Source organism: Triticum urartu, chromosome 7A, assembly GCF_056163025.1.
Source record: "Triticum urartu cultivar PI428250 chromosome 7A, HENAU_Tu73, whole genome shotgun sequence".
NCBI classification, from domain to species: Eukaryota; Viridiplantae; Streptophyta; class Magnoliopsida; order Poales; family Poaceae; genus Triticum; species Triticum urartu.
This window is the reverse complement of record NC_141879.1, coordinates 40,804,236-40,823,440: the sequence shown is the minus strand read 5'-3', so window position 1 is coordinate 40,823,440 and position 19,205 is coordinate 40,804,236. Positions and strand designations below refer to the sequence as shown.

The window sequence follows — 19,205 nt, the reverse complement described above, 5'->3', positions numbered from 1 at the left end:
ATGGGTAGTTTTATGGCACTTCCATTGTCAAAAAAGAAGTGGAACATGTTTGAGATGAATGCCATAATCTTTAAGTGTTTGTGTCATCCACAAGAGTTGAGCACAACATGATCCAACTGAGATATATTCGGCTTCGGTGGTGCATAGAGATACTGAATTATGTCTCTTGGAGGACCAATATACGAGGGATCTCCCAAGGAATTGACATGTACCCGAAGTCCTATCAACCTTGTCACCGGTATAGTCCGAATCTGAGTAACCTACAAGGTCAAAAGATGGACCCTTTGGATACCAAAGGCCGAAGTTAGGGGTATGAAGTAAATGTCAAATGATTTTTTTAACGACCACAAGATGAGGATGTGGCTCCGAGTGAAAGTGCTTTTGCAGCACGAAATGTAGCAAAAGACTCAATGTGATCTTGGATCACTAAAATGAAAATGTAGAATCTTTTGGCTTGTCCAACACTTGTCTTTAAGCATTTTTAGGGGGGGACCTTTACTATATACTTAGAAGCATCACTAGTTCTTTGAGATATGTTGACGGGAAGTACCAAAGTTCTCCTTGGTGATTAGATGCACTTTCAACAACACAATGTTTGAAGCGGAACAGAAAAACCGTCGCATGCCCATGCACTAAAACCGCCTCCGATGCTCGATTATCTAGTAGGTGTTGGTTTCTCGCAACACCACCACCGCAAATAGCAGGACAAACAGAATCATTATCTCGACACCAACACGACGTCACATGAAGCGCCCGCCGAGATCTGGTGGATCCAAGACGTCTTAAACATTGCCTCTCTAATTTAGCGCCCGTAGCCGAGAGAACCACCTATTGGATGAGATATTTGGAGAAAACCTATTTGCCCGTCGCAGGAGCCGAAATCATGGAAAACCAAATATCTAACTAAGACACAGACTACTGAACGCAAGTGGAACAATGTCTCGGGCTTCTCCCCCCTCTCGTCCGCCGGTGGCGAGGAAATCCCGGTGACGTTGGAGTCCGGCCGGGGCACTCCTCCCTCCTCTCGCCGGGTCGGTCGCCTTTGACGGCTAGGGTTTTGGCCAGGCTCCTTCCTATGCTTTTGCCAGATTTGTACGTAGGAACATTCCCTTGACCTGCAAGGTAAATTCTCAAGGATAGAGACAAGAACTCACGTAGACGTAGAAACTAGTTTTGACCCGTCACGTCTACCAGTAGTACCCCTAAAGTTCCCTAACAAAAAAAGGTAGGTAGTTCTAAAGTTCCTGGAAAAACATCAAGCAGCAAAGTCACGCACCCCTTTCCGAATTCCACGAGAGTTCCCGATTTGATTTAAATATTGGGTCTGTCTAAAACTCATCTAGATGAAACATAACTATGTCTCATCTAAGTATGACATCATCCCACATCCCATCTGTTGTATCATTCCTTCTTTGTTTGTATCGTTTTAGCGTTGCTTGCTTGTTTCTCGTGAGGGCAAAGCCCCAGCCCAGAAGGACGGCCCCACCGGACAAGTTCAGCTCGTGGCTTCTACAAAAAAACTTCTGAAAAGCAATCAAACACAGGGAGAATTCCTTGCTTTTATAAGTTTTGCAATACATGATCTAATCTAGAACAAGTTCATCAGACGATTATGTCCGCCTGCTGTTTAGTTCATGAAATTTCAGAAACAATATGTCTCTAATTTACAAAAAAACATTTGTATAAAATGTTTGAAACAACATTTAGATTCATGGAAAAACATTCCCATATATGGGTAAAAAAAATTGGGGCATCCCAAGCCAGGACTGTGTTCTCTTGGGGACATGGTCGTATTTTGCGCTTAAAAGAGAAATAAACATCTTGTAGTAGCTTCACATTATCTCAAAAAAGTTACTCTCTGAATAATACCTAAAAACGCTACTATCTGAACCCATTTTTGTCGAAAACAACCTCTTAACATCTCAGTTAGTGCAAAAAAAAAACCTTCAAATCCCCGCACAAAGATGATAGATAAAGATAAAAATAATTAAAATGTGCAATACATAATCTGTGCTCTCCCAACTAGAGCAGTATAGTTTTAACAAAAAAAGTAATCATATAATGAACAAAAAGAACTCAGCCACACAAGTTTTTAGGTGGATATTTGATGGGGAAAAGGGATGAAAAGATTCGTTAGTGTTGTGGAGATCTTGCATAAAAGCCCTTCAAAAATTAACAAAAGTGCAATTGAGTGCAAAAACTGCCATGTACGTTCCTACATAAAATAGTGTTAAGTTGTTTTCTAAACAACTACTATACAATAATCATGATTTAAAAAATAGTTGACAAAAAAATAAAAAACATATGACAATGGTTCAAAACCAATTTGAGAAAAGGACCCCAATTGTGAGTTGGTGTTTACTAATAAAAATGTGGCACCCACAAACTAAAAGAGTCCTAATTTTAAGTTTAGTGTTGCAAGTCAATCCTTTACTCCCATAAAACATACGCCCCACACCCTAGTTTGTGAGACGATGTTCGACATGCAACTGGGGCCACTACAAAAAAAGACGCCCCTAGTTGCGAGTCGATGGTTGACTTGCAACTAGGGCAACTATAAAAAAGTGCGACGCGTCCCAGTTGCGAGTTGATGGTTGACTTGCAACTGAACCCCTACAAAGATATATCCTCCATGGTTGTGAGTCGATGGTTGACTTACAACTAGGCCCTACAAACAAACGCCCCTCTAGTTGCGAGTCGGTGGTTGACTTGCAACTGGGGCCCCTACAAACATATGCCTCCCTAGTTGCGAGTCAGTGGTTGACTTGCAACTCGGGCCCCTACAAACATATGCCCCCCTAATTGCGAGTCGATGGTTGACTTGAAACTGAGTCCTACAAACATCCGCCCCCTAGTTGCGAGTCGACAGTTGACTTGCAACTGGAGCAACTATAAATAAGTACGGCACGTCCCAGTTGTGAGTCGATGGTTGACTTACAATTGGGCACCTACAAACATACGCCCCCTAGTTGCAAATCAGTGGTTGACATGAAACTGGGTCCACTACAAAAAAGTATGACGCGTCCCAGTTGCGAGTTGATGGTTGACTTGCAACTAGGCCCATACAAACATACGTCCGCCCCTAGTTGCGAGTTGATGGTTGACTTGCAACTAGGCTCCTAAAAACAAACCCCCCTAGTTGCGAGTCGATGGATGACTTGCAACTGGGCAACTACAAAAAAGTACGACATGTCCCAGTTGCGAGTCGATGGTTGACTTGCAGCTGGGACCTACAAACATACGCACCCTAGTTGCGAGTCGATGGTTGACTTGCAACTGGGTCCCCTACAAACATACGCCCCCTAGTTGCGAGTAAGTGGTTGACTTGCAACTCGGGCCCATACATACACATGTCCCCTATTTGCGAGTCGATGTTTGACTTGAAACTGAGTCCTACAAACATTCGCCCCCTAGTTGCGGGTCGATAGTTCACTTGTAACTGGAGCAACTACAAATAAGTACAGCGCGTCCCAGTTGCGAGTCTATGGTTGACTTGCAACTGAGCCCCTACAAAACATAGCCCCCCTAGTTGCAAGTCAACGGTTGACATGCAACTGGGTCCAGTACAAAAAAGTATGATGCATCCCAGTTGCGAGTTGATGGTTGACTTGCAACTAGGCTCATATAAACATACGTCCACCACCTAGTTGGGAGTTGATGGTTGACTTGCAACTAGGCTCCTAAAAACAACCCCCCCCCCCCCCCCAGTTGCGAGTCGATGATTGACTTGCAATGGGGAAACTACAAAAAAAGTACGACACGTCCTAGTTGCGAGTCGATGGTTGACTTGCAACTGGGCTCCTACAAACATACGCCTCTCCTAGTTGTGAGTTGATATTTGAAATGCAACTGGGCCCCGACAAACACACACGCCACCCCCATAGTTGTGAGTCAATAGTTGACTCTCAACTAGGGCCCTTACCAAAAAAAAACGCCGCCCCTAGTTGTGAGTCGATGGTTGACTTGCAACTTGGACCCGTACACACACACACACACACACAAACACACACACACCCTTCCCTAGTTTGCGAGTTGATAGTTGCAACTGGGGCCCCCGACAAACACACTCCCCACCCCTAGTTGCGAGTTGATGGTAGACTTGCAATTGAGGCCCCTACAAAAACACACAGGCTCCCTAGTTGTGGGTCGATGGTTGACATGCAACTGGGCAGCCTACAAAAAATAGGCACTGCCCCCCATTTGCGAGTCCTTGGTTAACTTGCAAGTGGACCCCCTACAAACACGCCCACTCCCCTTAGCAGCGAGTCGATGGTAGACTTGCAGCCGAGACAAAAATAGGTTGGGCCCAGTTATGCGTCAAGGGCAAGTTAGAGCCTATCACTTTGACATCAAATTAAAAGAAAAAAGAAATAGATAGTGACAAGCGACGTAGCATGTCTCTTCCACTTCAACAACGCAAACCAGATAAAATGAGCCATAAGAGCGTAATAACAAAATTTGACAAAAAAACACATACGTGCGACGCGAACAGCCAACAAGTGGGCAAAAAAAAGACAAGGCATCACGAGAATACATCGATGCGAAATTACGAGTTTATGCAAACATTACAACAACAAGATCCAAAATGACAACGATTTAGATAAAACATTGCAATATCTCGCCCTAAACGTACAATGTGTTGTTTTTGGTGTATTCAGAAACAAGTTTCAAAACCACATAGTGTATTTGGTAAACAAGCTCAAAACAACAAGGTTTGTCCGGCTTTGGTGGGGGAGGGGCCATGACGACGGCATGACTTCGGCTCGCTCCAGTGGTTATAGTCATCGCTAGGTGATACATGAATCTGGTTGTAAATTTTATTATCTATAGTGTTTTTATACTGTCATTATTGACGAATAGATTGAAAATTTATCTGAGAAAAAAACCCTCAAAAAAACAAACGATGTTTTTCTTTGCCGGTGAACAAACAAACAATGTCAAGAAACAAGTTCCAAACAAACAAATTTGACAGCGTACACTTGAAAAAGATCTGAAGACAGTGTGCAAATGATAAAAAAAAAAGAGGCAAAAACGCACTAGCGCTGCCCTCAGACTAAGGAACAGTGGCCCACAAATCTCAGCAAATTGATCTAATGGCTGTGGACTTAGATGTGATATAGCTAAATTTCATCTAGATGTGATTTAGCCAATCCGTTAAATATTTGAGACTTTGTAACAAAAAAATGACAAAAACTGATCTGGACTCGACCATCTTCTCTTCTTCCAAGTGGGCAGCGCGAAGTGCCCTAACAAGAGCACACCAAATGGTTAAGATAGCGATGGATTGTGCGGTATTGCACAATACGCAAAAAAAAGTGGGCAGCGCGAAGGCGCCCAGAAAGCTTCTGTGTCTGTCTGTGTGAGTGAGTGACCGGTGCGGGTGCTACGTCTGTCTGAAAGCAAAAGGCTTCGTCTTTCCTTCCTCCGTTCGCGCCAACCTTCTCTGCGCTTTCGCGCGCTCCATGCAGAAGTTGCCTCCTCCTGGCTTCCTCGTCCAAATCGAGGAACCCTTCAACCCCGCCCATGGGTATAAACCACCGGCGGGCGACCACGCCAGCCCCATTCCCACTCCCACCCGCCGTTCGCCACCGTGCCGTACGCCGCCGCCTATCGATCGAGGGAGATCAACTATATCTGTCTGCCGTGAGCTAGCTAGGTAGAGAGAGCGCGCGCGCGATGCCGTCGTCGAGGCTCGTGCCCAAGGACGGCGAGTGGGGAGGCGGCGTGGCGCTGGAGGTCACCGTGCTGTCGGCCGAGTCGCTGCGCCTGCCGCCCACCTACTCGCCGCTCCCGCGCCGGCTGCGGCCCTACGTCGCCGTCTCCTCCTCCTCCTCGTCCTCGTCCGCCGGCTGCAGCACGGGCGTGGCCCCCGCGTCGTCCGGCGCGGGCGAGCACTCGTGGGAGGACGTCGGCGAGGACGCGCGCCTGGTGGTGCCCGTGGGCGCGGGGTTCCTGGAGGGCCGCGACGACGTGCGCGTGGCGGTGCTCTCGGAGTCCGGCTGCGCGCGGCTCGTCGGCGACACGCCGCTGGGCTGGTGCCGCGTGCCCGCCGCCGACGTGCTGGACGGCCTCCGCCCGCCGCGCGCGCTCCGCAGGCTCAGCTACTCGCTCCGCTGCCCGCGCCGCGGCGGGCCGGGACACGGCGTCGTCCACCTCGCCGTGCGCGTCCTCGGCGACGTCCACGTCCACGTCGCCCGCCCGGACCCGGCCCCGCCCGCGCAGCCCGGCTGGTGCCGCGTCGCCATGGGCATCCCGGTCTCCGGCCCCTCCGCCGCCGCCGCGGCCGTCGTCGGCACGCCGTCCCCCTGGGCGTGGAGCCAGGCGTCGCGCTGATCGACGATGACCCGAGACTAGCCGTGGAAGAACGGTGGAACTTGCGCGCGCGCCCGCGGCGACCGGTTCTTGGGTTTGACTAATCGCTGCCCGGAGCACGTACGTACGTACGTAGCCGCCGGACCGGGAGACGAAAGCGACGGGGGATTAGTCAAAAACTCGAAGCTAGCTGCCGGGCTGATTCCTCGCAGCTGCGTACGGACGTGCGTGACGGGATCCGATTGGACGTACGCGCTGCCGGCTGGCCGGCCGTCGGCGGCGGTGCTTGACCCCGACGTGTGGAATACGGCCGATCGAACGTGCCGGTGTATATATACGTCATCGTCTAGGGAAGGTTCCTTCTAGTGATGGAGGTCATGTGTGAGGGCATGCATATCTCTGTCATCCAAAGTGTAAATTCAGTAAACATGTACAAAGGATAAAGTGAAGTTTTCAGTGCAAACTAGACAACTTTGAATGCAATTTTATTTGGATGTGGCTAGGTCTCAGTCAAGTGATATAGTATATAAGAAAGAAAAAGAAAAATCTGAAAAGAATATTGGTACGATTCTCCATGCAAGATCTAGGGGATATAGCATCGACTGAGACTTAGCAAAACTGATTTTATTTTTGTAGATTTTAGTTGATCTCCTTTAGTCCATAGATATGAGGTCACAACCACCGGCGGTGGATCTACCGTCCCTCTTTTTTGGGCATTTGATCTGTCTTCCCGGCTATAAACCTTACACGCTTTTACCTGGTTGTGCCCCACGCCCGTGAGACTTATGGTATTAGTATCTTTACACTTTGTCGAAATGTTAACAGTCCATTTAGAATTTATTTCTTAATACCGTGGTCAAATTGGGCTCTTGCTTCAATCGCTCCTTTCAAATTGATGTTCCAATATCTCCTGCTTCCGGGTTATGTGTCGCTGTTGCTCTTCCCTGGCATTGACAGATTCCTAGGTACAATGTCAGAGCTATGTTGAGGCCAGGGGGGCTAATGCCCCCCAACCTTGGGATATTAATTGTTTGAAGAAATTTTTTCTATAGTTGCATAGATTGAGAAAAATACAGATTTTTATCTTTGTAAGAGTTTATTTTTTTTCTATTGGCCCTAGTCATCCCAAGCTAGCTCCGCCACTAGACCTAGGCATTCTCCAGGCCGGGCCTGTCAAAGCCCAACTTACAAAGTTTAGGCTCGAGCCCAGCCCAACCCGGCCAAAAAAACGCATACATAAGCCCAAGCCCGGCCCAAAGGGACAAAACGGAGCAATTTCGGGCCAGGCCGGGTCGGGCTTCTGTGTAAACTGCCTGATTTCCTAGGCCCAAGTCCGACCCGATATACGCAACAGGCTGCATTTTTAGGCCCGAGCCCGCCCCAAAGACAAAGCTCGGCTTGGCCTGACTTGGGTTTCTTGGGCTGGATCGTCGGGCCTAGCTGCCCATGCCCAGGTTTGTTCGCCACTGCCTAGGTCCACCACTGTTGACACCTCGTAGACTAGTATTTTTTTTATACGCCACCAAGGAGCTGGCTACTGGATTAATGCCAGGATCTAAGGTTATGCACATCCCTCAACCTGCACATTTTGTTAGACCTTGCTTCCTTCGATAAGCGCACGATACCCCTAAGACTAGTCACAGTGGGAAGTAATTTACACTAGTGTCATGCATATGACACTAGTCTATGTTACTACCTTCATAGTGGGGAGTAGCATAGATATAGTGTCACATGTGGTTGTATTTATTAGCTTGTAGTCTCATTTTGTCTTTGGGAATTATGTTATTCCAAACACCTCTCTCTTCATTAACTACATGTCACAAAGCAAAAATATTTTGAAATACGTCATGTTACTAGCTAAGTCACTCCCACTATGACCAGCCTAAAAGTATCCATTGGACATGGACTAGTAATGGGGTGTGCTCGTCCAAATACAAACATGTTGGGCATCAGGGGATGTGCCATGGAACCTCTTGTAAGCTTTGCTTACGTGCTCCGAATACTGCGATCGGCATGTGACCACATATACCTCTAGACCGGGGGAACGGGGGCTCACACGTGCCACTCGTCGACCGCCACACTCATGAAACCGTGGGATACCATGCTGCTCTAAGTAAGATATGCCATGAAGCGTCGGTCCAATGGTCAGAGCTTTTGGAAGGAATGGTAAAGCTGCAATCTTCGTGGCGCAATGCCTAACTTATGTGAAGGTAGCAGTCGTGGCCTTCAAGTACGTAAAATGTAGAATCTTTCACTTTACAACCCTCATTATGTTTAAACGGGTTTTAGCTTATTTGACTCTGCTTTTGTGATAATCAGCAGTGACATGTCACATATATTTTCACATATCCACCACATCATCTCGTTTCTCTCTCTTCAAAACTTCTCCCCCCGTCCCATAACACTAAAGCATCAAGTATCTATCAAACCTTGTGTCTATTTCAGGTAAGACTCAGCTAAAATGATCACCAAATTCGACATGATTTTCGGGAAAAAAAATTCAAAAAAAATCCCGCGGTTGGTATTTTGGACCAAAATATTCAACTTGAATTTTGAAGAAAAGAATGGGTGCAGGACTGCTTGCGTCGCCTACTATGGTTGCGAAAGAGGTGTAGGTAAATTTAAGCTTAGTGTTAGATTTTTTTAGCGATACGCTTAGGGCTAGATGGGTGGAAACCCTTTCACCACACCGGTGGACGTTTGTCGAGCAAACGCGCATTCAAGCGGTGTCGCGCATGCATATATGAGTCGGCCAAATAGACTTGTCAAGGAGACTCCCTTTCCGGTTTTGTGAATATTCCAGAACCTTCCATGACATTTTTTCTTTTCTTTTGGTGTTCTTTTTTTATTTTCCTTTTAAATTTTAAAATTTCCATTTCTTCTATTTTATTTTCTGTTTTCTTTTCCCATTCTTTGATTTAAAATTCAAGAACATTTTTTGAAATCCAGGAACAATTTTAAAATTGGTCAATTGTTTCTGAAATTAAAAAATGTTCAAATCACGAATATTTTTGCAGTTCGCAAAATTTTCATTCAATCGAGAATTTTCCAATTTTTGAACTTTTTTTAAAAATCTTATATTATTTTAAATTTTATCAACAGTTTTGAAATACCAGAACATTTTTTCAAATTTGTTTTCCAAATCCATGAACATTTTTTCTACTCGTGATTTGTGTCCAATTCATGACATTTTCTGAATGTTAGAACATTTGAAATTTGGGAATATTTCTTTCAAATTTGTAAAGATTTTTTGAAATCATGGACATTTTTCGAAATATGAGAAACAAAATTAAATTCATGAACATTTAAAAAAAATTGTGATCGTTTATTTAAAATCCGCGATTTTTTGGTGAACATTTTGTCTAATTCATGTACATTTTTTGAAATTATTTTTTAAAATTTATGAGCATATTTTCAAATTCAAAACTTTTTTGAAATCCTGGGAATTTTTGGAAATCTAAAAAAGAAACAGGGGCACCCCGCTGCGATGTGGCCGTGCCAAAATTGTGTGTGGGGGGGGGGGGGGGGAGCAGGGTTGTGTGTAGCTTGATTTTCCCCGCATGGGTCAGGGAATAGGAGCTACCTTAGAAAAATTGAGGCAAAGCTCCCGAGCTCATTTATTCATACGTAATAGAGGTTTTTACATAATAATGCACAATGTTGTGAACATCCACGTTATCTGCCCTTCTTTCATATGTAAAAACGAAGTCTTGTAATAAAAGTTTCATACAAGAAATATCTTTGATAATCATGGACTGTAATCCTTTGCTTTCCTTCGTGAATAGGTCATTGCACTTCTACACAGTATATTGCGATTACTCCCTTTCACAGGTTGATATCTCTGGCTAGGCATAATGCCTGACGACAAGCCATCGCTTCCATGCTTGAGGGTCTATAACACCAATACACACCAGAACTGAAGCCCCCATGAACGCACCAGTTCTAGACCTGAATATAGCAGCTGCAACTCCCCTTTTGTTTGTCATAGAGATCGACCCGTTGACATTTCCTTTAGCCAATCCTTCAGGTGGCGGAACCCATCTTTATGGTGCAAATGATCCTTTTGGTTGCCGCACTAGTGGTGTGTCTATCTCCTGCAGTTCTCTCAGATAATTTTCAATGAACTTGCACGTCACAAAAGGACCTTCATATTTGTCTTCGTGCGTCTCTCTTTGCATTCCCAATGCCAACATTGTTACCATAACTTTTACATATTGTTGTTCTGGCAGAAAATCCTCTGGCTCAAACAACCAATTTCTTGTGATGGGAGAGTCCCAGAGATGCCGAGAACAACTCCCCATCTGGATAATATAAAGTCTTTAAGATATGTGCACTCAGGGAATTTTTTCTTGCATTAACCTCGATCCCTGTTTAGTTAATAATACTAAATTAAACAGTTCCATCTTTAAGAAGTCCATTCCTCCCAGATACTTTGGTTGTGACATGTCATTCACGAAACCTAAGTTGCCTTCCTCTTACCCAACTTCGCTCCCCACCCAAACTTGCGAAGTAAAGAATCGATATGTTCACACAATCCTCGCGGAAACTTGAAGCATCCCATACCATATGTGAAGAGGGCTTGGGCTACCGACTTAACCTCAATCTCTTTACCTCCAAATGATAGAATTTGGTCAATCTAACCCTATACCCTCTTCCAAACTCCGCCCTTTGGGTATTTAAACACCTCATTTTAACTCGACTAACATCCGTGGGCATGCCCAACTGCTTTTCAGATAAAGTTTCAAGTTATACGTTCCGAGTTTGTTTCACCTTTCCTCTTAACTCGTTTGATCACCCCTTACTGAAAAAACTGAGGACTTACCAAGATTTATTTTCCGACCAAATGTGTCGCAATCATGGTGTAAGAGAGACATTATTCCTGCATCGCGGTCCATAGAAAAAAGGTTGTCACACGTCATAAATAAGTCTTACTGGTTAATGGGCCGAATACATCTAATGATAGGCTTGGAACCTCGCGTGGTCTATATCTCGCATTAAGCTAGCGCATTCTTCCATCTCGTTGAATATTTTCTCGCCTTGTAGCAACTGGGCTGGCCCATTTTCGTATGATTTTTCTCCTTCGCAGGGTTCGTTGATCGAGTGAGTTCGCTGGTTTGCTCGCATCGTGTTTTTTCCTTTTCTTTTTTCTTCGTCTCTTCGCTGTTTTTTTTTTTCTGTTTTTTTTGTTTTCTTTGCTTTTTCATCGGTTTTCTTCCTTTCTTTCCCGCTTTCACCGCTGTTTATTGTTTATTGTTTATTTTTATTTGTTTCTTTTCTCGATTTCCATTGGTTTTTTGTTTTTCTTTCTTTTGTTTTATTTATTCTTTCTTGGTTGTCATCGATTTTCTTCCTTTTTTTCCCGTTTTCACCAGTTTCTTGTTTTTCTTTTTTTATTTGTTTCCTTTCTCAGTTTTCATTGTTTTCTTGCTTTTCTTTCCTCGTTATTTCTTTCTTTCTTTCTGGGTTTTCATTGATTTTCTTCGTGTCTTCATTATTTCTGCATTTGTTTCTTCAGTTTTTTTTCATTTTCATTTTATGTGGTTTATTTTCATTTTATTTTTTGGTTTTCATTTTTTTCTCTTCTTTGTTTCTTTTGGTTTCATTTTACATTTCTTGTATATGTCAACAACAATTTTCTTATACACGTTTAGCATTTTTCAAATACAAATTTAACATTTTTTAATACATGGTCAACGTTTTATATAATACACATTTTAAACAATTTTCAAATGCAAGATTAACATTTTTTGAATAGTTGGTCAACATTTCCCTAAAGACACTTCTAAACTTTTGAAATGCTTGATTAGCAATTTTTCAAATTTAAAAGGTTAACATTTCGTAAATCCGTAAACAAATAAAAAGATTAAACTTTTGGAGGGAGTACTTGTTTTCTTCTACTACTAAATGGCATTCATTGCGTAAACAAACACAGTTTTGTCGGTCACCCTACATGCATTTTGTAGTCCTCACCTCGATTGGAAAGAATCGCAACTTCATAAGATCAATGTGACTAGTGGTATAATTTACAAGAAAGAATTTCTATGAATGTCCACCACATCCACACCCCACTACCGTATCTACATCATTTCATCACACCACAAACACAACAAATCAAATGGTATGCCAGTTTCGTCTGTGTATACTACTCCTGTGAAACTTTTGTATGTGCACGATGAAATTCCTGCGAAACTAATCCGGGCAGAGCCGCTGGTTCTCAGGACAAGATGGCGGAGGGGCCGGTGAACGGGGCGCAGTAGAGGGGAGCTATGGCGGCCTCCGGGCCGTCCAAGCCGCTTCCGCCGTAGCTCCGGTGCCCGGAAGACCGGCATGTGCTTTTCTCGTCCTCCTCATCCTCCGGGCTGCCGTGGCGGTCCTGGCAGCGCGCGCACGCGCAGGGCAGGCTGCCGCTGCCGCCCATGCTCTGGTGGTCGTCCTCGGGCGGCGCGGTGGCCGCGGCGACGGCCTTCCTGAAGGAGGCGATGCCGCTCCGGCAGAGCGGGCACGGCACGGTGCCGGCCAGCCCCGGCACCTCGTACGCCTTCATCACCGTGCACAGGTCCATCGCGCACTTGAGGCACAGCTCGTGCCCGCACACTGCACGCCGATCGTACCAGAAACGATCAACAGATCATCGAAAGGTTGACAAATTTTTTGCAGGTGATTGGGCGAACGGACAAGCAGAGTAGGGTACCTTCGGCGGCGACGTTGCAGGGTCTCTCGAGGCAGACGGAGCAGGCGTCGTCGTCGTTGCCGGCACCGGAGTCCGGCGAGGCGGGGAAGCCGGCGGCGGCGTAGTCCCTGGCGACGGCGAGGAGGGAGGGGAGCGGGAGGGAGAGGTAGGCGGAGGGCGGGAACTTGGGGACGGGGAGCTGCGACTTGGGCGCCAGCACGTGCTCCAGCCAGTTGCACTTCCACATCCGGGCCACGTCCACGGCGAGCCACCCATTGCAGTTGGCGGCCATCCGGTCGGCGCCGCGGGAGACGAGCACCTGGCAGCACCGGACCTCGCCGCCGGACGCCGCGTAGTGCAGCGGCGTGCTCCCGGCGCCGATGGCCGCCATGGGCGCCGCGGCGCAGGGCAGCGTCTGCGCGTCCTGGGACGCCCCCTCGTCGACCAGCAGGTGCACGCAGTCCACGTGCCCGTGCAGCGCCGCCAGGTGCAGCGCCGTGACGCCGCCGCCCGCCGCCCGGTTCGCGTACCGGGCCCCGGCGCCCTCGCCCGCGCCGGCCGCGTCCGCCAGCAGCAGCCGCGCGCACCGCACGTGCCCGCCCGCCGCCGCCGCGTGCAGCGCCGTGCGCCCGGTCAGCCCGTCCGCCTTCCACACCTGATCGGTTCAGCCGAAAGCAAAGATCGCGACCAGATTAGATTGGTCTGTGGGAACAGAGTAGCAGCAAGCGAGCTGAATCTTGGCGCCAATTACAGTAGTGGCGTACATTGCATCTGAAGGCGAGAAGCGTCTGAACCACCTCCCAGTGCCCTGAGCGGCACGCTTGCATCAACGGCGTCTGCAGTTCAATCGTCCACCAATTCGCATGTGAGACAGAAACGCGGTCAGGTTCCATTTTTACCGAGCAAAACGAAAACCTAGTACTCCCTCTGTTTCAAAATAGATGACTCAACTTTGTACTAACTTTAATACAAAGTTGAGTCATCTATTCTGGAACGGAGGGAGTACAAATTTGTCTGATGGGATTACAGCACAGGTACACACACAAAAAACAGACAAACAAAGTATGCAGTTTTCAACATGAACTTTTTACTGCCAAGAAATTATCTCTCCCATGATGCTTGTACATAATAATTTCCGGACCACATTTTTTTAATGTAGGAAACACTTTGGAGTCCACTACAAATGTGACGTCAGATTTTTAATCATGGCAAATCGAATGATTTTTAGGAGAATTATGTTCTCCAAGGATGGCAAGTTTAGTTGCTAGCACGGCAAATCCATCTCGGTTCATATTTTTGTCAGAAAATTGACGTGCTTGCAAACTTAATTTCCCATCATCTCGCCAATATAAATTGCCCTGAAAAACGTCACATTTGTTATGGCTAAAAATCGGATGTCGGATGGATCCTTCTATTTATCTCTCTTACTGTTACTGCTTACGTATGTCGACGACTAAGTAGAAAATCCATAATTAAACCTTTAAAGAAAACATAAATTTATAAGAAAAAATATATAATGGATCCTTGAACTGTCAAAAATCTAAGTTTGGTCCCTCAGTTTCAATACAACACAATTTTTAACACTCGGCCTTGGTCCATTTCTTCAATGTAAACCCTATAGGATGGTGTTACAATGTTTCTCGCCCATGTGGCAACCCCGAGTAATACAAACTTTTGGAAATAAGCAAAACATTATGTGAAATGAAAGTAATAAAATATGTAAATAAAAATATTCATTTAAGATTAGTTGAACTCTATATTTCTCTCTCTCTCTCTCTCTCTCAAAAAAGAACTCTATGTTCTTTTACAAAATCACACCGGCCGAAATATCATGTAAAACCATGGAATTCAGCGACACAAGAAATTATTCTCAATTGTTATTCCCATAAAAAAATCCCATATTTACAACAATTTTTTTTAAACAGATCCAAGCTTTCCAAATCTGGCATGTAAGAAAATGTATCAAGAACTGTTTTTTTTTTGCAGTTATTCTTGTAAATATCCAGGACCAGAAAAAAACCATAGATTTTGGCTTTGAACTTTTAGTTTCATGAAATTACCATCTGTAGTCCAAATCTTCAAAGTAGTCAAGTTTTTTAAAAAACAAGAAAGGCATTGTTATCCACCCCCCTCCCCACCCCACCCCCTTAATTATTTTGTTGACTTGTGTCAATTCTATGGCGCCGGCCAGGCTGTATCTGTTTGCGTGGGAAACTGGGTACCACGACACAAAACACGTGTTCTATAGTATGATGATTCCACTAGTTTTCTCCACACACAAAAAAGATGATTCTACTATTTGAATTTGAGGGACCAATAAGTTCCTCGATTGTGGTTGTTGCACTTGCAACCAACCAACCAATAATAACACACATTGTTTCTATATATATAAGAAAAGTGGTACCAACAGCAACACGCGCGCGACAGGAGGCAGCAGCGTTGCATTGACGACCGATCGATCGGAGTCGGAGAGATCAGCCTCAGAGACTGACACATTGAGTTGGTTGGGAACTTGAGATGAGCAATAACACAAGCCGGCCAGCACTGTTCACCTCACACTCTGGCACTGACATACACACATACATTGATACATAAATATATACATACATTGATATTGCATACCTGTCCGTACACGTTCCTCGCGTTCGCGTCGGCCCCCTTCTCCAGCAGCAGCGCCGCGATCTGCACGCACGCAAACACCTTCAGAACTTTTTCAAGAACACGCAAAAGCTTTTTCTTAATCGCCGCGACGGCACGAGGGGAATCGATTTTCGTTTTTATTTTGCAGTAAAATAAATAAATCAAATTAGACAGAATGTTTACGTATGTCGTACTAATAGCGTTGTGTGTCTAGGTCGGCGAACACGTGACTTGATCGTTAACGACTGTACGACTGCGGACGGAAACAGCTAACCAGCTGGCTGGCTCGCTAGCTACTGCTCATCAACTCATGTACTCCAACTGCATATGTAATCACTGTCTGACCATATGTTTTTCGACAAAATCGTCAAAGCTAGCCAGCCCCAGCCGGACGATCGAGCGGACAGGACGACGCTGCGTGTGATTAATTTCTCCGTGACTTTCGTGATGGCGTCCTGACGCGATGGCTTTTAAAAACACGGGACTAATTTGCTTGGCTAGCTGTACTATTAATCACAATTTACTTAGCACATGCGTCGACAACAACGTATACACAGCAACTTGTGCTGCGAAAATAAGTGAAAGTACTGTACTACATGTGTGCGCTTCAGTTGCACGGGGTAGTTAGTTTTTACATCAAAGCCCTAAAGAAAATTTGGCCGTACATTCTACAGGTTCTTTAGGGTACTCGAGGCACAAACATGTACGCACATTTCGCCTTACTCATTCCTGAAAAGAATTATCACATCATATTCAGATTTTCGCATTTGCTAAGTTGCCTGGAAATCGAATTGGTGCAAGTCAATTTCCTGGGAGAAGGAAGGGAGGTGGGGCCGAGCAGGGGACAACACGGTAGCGGCGTTGTCAGCGGAGGGGAGTCGGAGTTTTGACGGTTCGGATGCCGGGTGGGTTGTCGGCTCTAGAGAGATGGCCGGGCGGGTAGGGGCGACAGGCCGGCAAGGCACGCACCAACGCACGGGAGCGTCATTGGCCATGGGTGGCGGCATCAAGCTGTTAGGGCGGCGCCAGATCAAGCGGATCACGAGGAATGCAAAGTAGTTGGCTGGAGGAAGGAGAAAGCACGACAGTCATTGGATACAGATGAGAGACGAGAAGGCTAAAAATTCAACTTGCCAAAAAAATAGACAACTTGTTGGATTTCCCTACAATTTTACATCAAAATCCGCGTGTCACTGTCTAATACACTGAACGCACCTACCTGGCTACCTGGCTCCCATTATATACCATCAACTTGGGTGAGAGGAAAACCATCAAGTCAAATAACCTTTTGATCCATCTACCCTATTACACATCAGCTTGACAGTAACCCGGCCCGAAAATATCCCAACTAATTAACTAGCTACTGGTGCCACTTGCGTGCAAAAGAATGCATCGTCCCTACTACAATGGTGACTCGACCTCCTTGCCGTGAATTTTTGGCCACACGACGACGAAGGGGTCATTTTCTACCAAGGAAAAATGAGTCGTGCTTGCTTGGAAAACCACAGCCGGAGGACGCACGCATGCACCCCAAATCAAATCTCATATGGTGGAGTCGGTAGGTTTTCTTGTCGATCGACTCGCGATTTTATTTTATTTTATTTATTCACGGTTTTGTCCGTGGTTAAGTTAAAGCTACGGTGGTTATGCTAGATAGGTGTCCGTAATGATAATTAATTTGGGGAACAAATTGGATACGGTGGTACCTTTCGAGACATTACTAGGAGGATCAATATGTGGGATCTACGTACTAGCTGATTAATCCGGGCCACTTGTTTTTTCTACGTTTTGTTTCGTTGAATTTATTTTGGCTTTTCACGAATATATATATTTTGAGCACCATGATGTGAGCTTGTGTACTCCCTCCGTCCAAATTTTTTTGTCCCAAGCTTGTTTCACAAATGGATGTATGTAGCACTAACTTGGTGCTATATACATCCATTTATGGAACAAGCTTTTTCGGACGGAGAGAATAGTTATTAGTCAATGAGCCTCAAATTTAAACGGACACTCTTAGACTCGCAGTTTGAATTTTGTAGGGTTGGCATCTAGTGTCGGTTTTCAAAATGCAACTTATCCTGCCATTGCAAAAAAAATAATCCGTAAAGCACCAGCCATATTGAATATTGAACTTGTAATAAAGAAATAAAATAAATGGCATGCTGAACTAGGCCCGCGCGTTGCATGGTTTTGAATTCAAATTGCACCCGCTGAACTAGTCCATGCAAAACGGAAACAAATCCGCATGCAGGCAGGCAGGCGCGCGCGCGGCGGTGGCCGGCGTCGAGATGCCGGAGGACACGCGTACGAGCAGTCGAGCGAGCGGGTCGTCGGGCCATCTCGCCGGCCGGCAAGCCGGCGCGCGCGCGCGCGAGGGCACGTGCACGTACGTACGTACCTCGTGGTGGCCCTTGGTGGCGGCGAGGTGGAGCGGCGAGCTGAGGTTGCCGAAGGTGGCTGTGCACCGCGCGAGCCCCGGGTCCGCCGCCAGCAGCCGCCGCACCTCCGCCGCGTCGCCGTCCCGCGCCGCCGCCGCCAGCCGCTCGCCCAGCCCGGCGCACCCCAGCGCGTTCCCCATGTCTGTACTGATCAAGCTGACGCGCCGCCGCCCACCGTCTACTACCGAGAGCCCGCGCACCCGCCGGCCGGCGCCCCGTCGCTAGCTGGAGAGCTAAGCTCACGGGACTTCTCCGGTCGTTGTTGGCAAAGGAGATTGAATCTGGTGAGCTAGGTGCGTGTGAGCCTAACACTAGGCCACCACTTATATATCTGAGATTTGTGTCTATCTCTCGTGCATTTCTCTTCCGGCTAGCCTAGAAAGTTTTATATGTGCACTCTTCTAGTTCTGGCTTAGTGTGATCCTGACCCATGAGAGAATTCTTTTTCCCTTCTTCCTCTCTCACTGTTATGATATCTTGGTGTCAGCATATGAGGCCAGACAGCTGGGCACTAGTGTATTGATTAGTTGTGCATGGCCCCTTTTGTGCATTAACCCCTGTAGTTGCATGGATTCACCTGCATGCCCACCACCTAGGCCTAGGGGTAGCTTCAGAAATAACCCCCTACAAATGTTTTTTTTTTGAAGACCATCATGGCTAGCTTTATTGCAACTAAACAGCAGATACATCGTCTACGAGCTTATTCACCAAACATTCTGGTGGCTCGTTAATCCAACTATCAGAGATTTTATTACAGAAGCTAAATTGAGCTAGCACATGCGCCGTTTGATTAGCATCACGAAAACAATGCTTAAATTTGACCTTCCCAATCAAAGAGCTAATATCAACACAATCATCAAAGATTGCCGCCGCCGAATCCCACCAGGTAGATTGTCCAGTACAATAATTAATCACATTCAGTGAGTCTGACTCCGCTTCAACACGATGGAATCCCAAGTTGCTTGCTAGGTTCAGTCCATCCTTCATTGCCAATGCTTCTGTGGTCATAACATCAGCCGCATATGGAATAAATTTGCATTGCCCTGCTAGGAAGTTACCTTTGTCATCTCGTATTACCGCCGCTGTAGCACCCATTCCTTCATCCTCATAGAAGGCCGCATCTACATTGACTTTAACAAAGTTTG

General features: G+C 46.1%; 2 protein-coding genes across 2 annotated transcripts; one reads left to right on the top strand and one right to left on the bottom strand.

Annotated features, from left to right (window-relative positions):
• The first annotated feature begins 5,304 nt into the window (after positions 1–5,304).
• Positions 5,305–6,806, top strand: LOC125520875 (uncharacterized). The gene has a single exon (XM_048685913.2). The coding sequence runs from the start codon at positions 5,677–5,679 to the stop codon at positions 6,331–6,333; it is 657 nt and encodes a 218-aa protein (XP_048541870.1). The 5' UTR covers positions 5,305–5,676; the 3' UTR covers positions 6,334–6,806.
• Positions 6,807–12,287: 5,481 nt separating this feature from the next.
• Positions 12,288–18,411, bottom strand: LOC125520605 (putative E3 ubiquitin-protein ligase XBOS36). Its single transcript, XM_048685564.2, has 5 exons — positions 18,021–18,411; positions 15,605–15,664; positions 13,747–13,818; positions 13,004–13,637; positions 12,288–12,906 (listed from the first exon to the last, which is right to left on the bottom strand). The coding sequence occupies exons 1-5, from the start codon at positions 18,198–18,200 to the stop codon at positions 12,527–12,529; spliced, it is 1,326 nt and encodes a 441-aa protein (XP_048541521.2). The 5' UTR covers positions 18,201–18,411; the 3' UTR covers positions 12,288–12,526.
• Between the last annotated feature and the right edge of the window lie 794 nt (positions 18,412–19,205).

Bases quoted from the DNA above. Each gene is read 5' to 3' on its own strand.
- LOC125520875 (XM_048685913.2), top strand. From the start codon at position 5,677: ATGCCGTCGTCGAGGCTCGTGCCCAAGGACGGCGAGTGGGGAGGCGGC.
- LOC125520605 (XM_048685564.2), bottom strand. From the start codon at position 18,200: ATGGGGAACGCGCTGGGGTGCGCCGGGCTGGGCGAGCGGCTGGCGGCG. The intron at 15,665-18,020 runs GTACGTACGTAC...GCGTGCGTGCAG, and splicing joins CCACCAAGGGCCACCACGAG to ATCGCGGCGCTGCTGCTGGA. The intron at 12,907-13,003 runs GTACCCTACTCT...ATCGGCGTGCAG, and splicing joins CTGCAACGTCGCCGCCGAAG to TGTGCGGGCACGAGCTGTGC.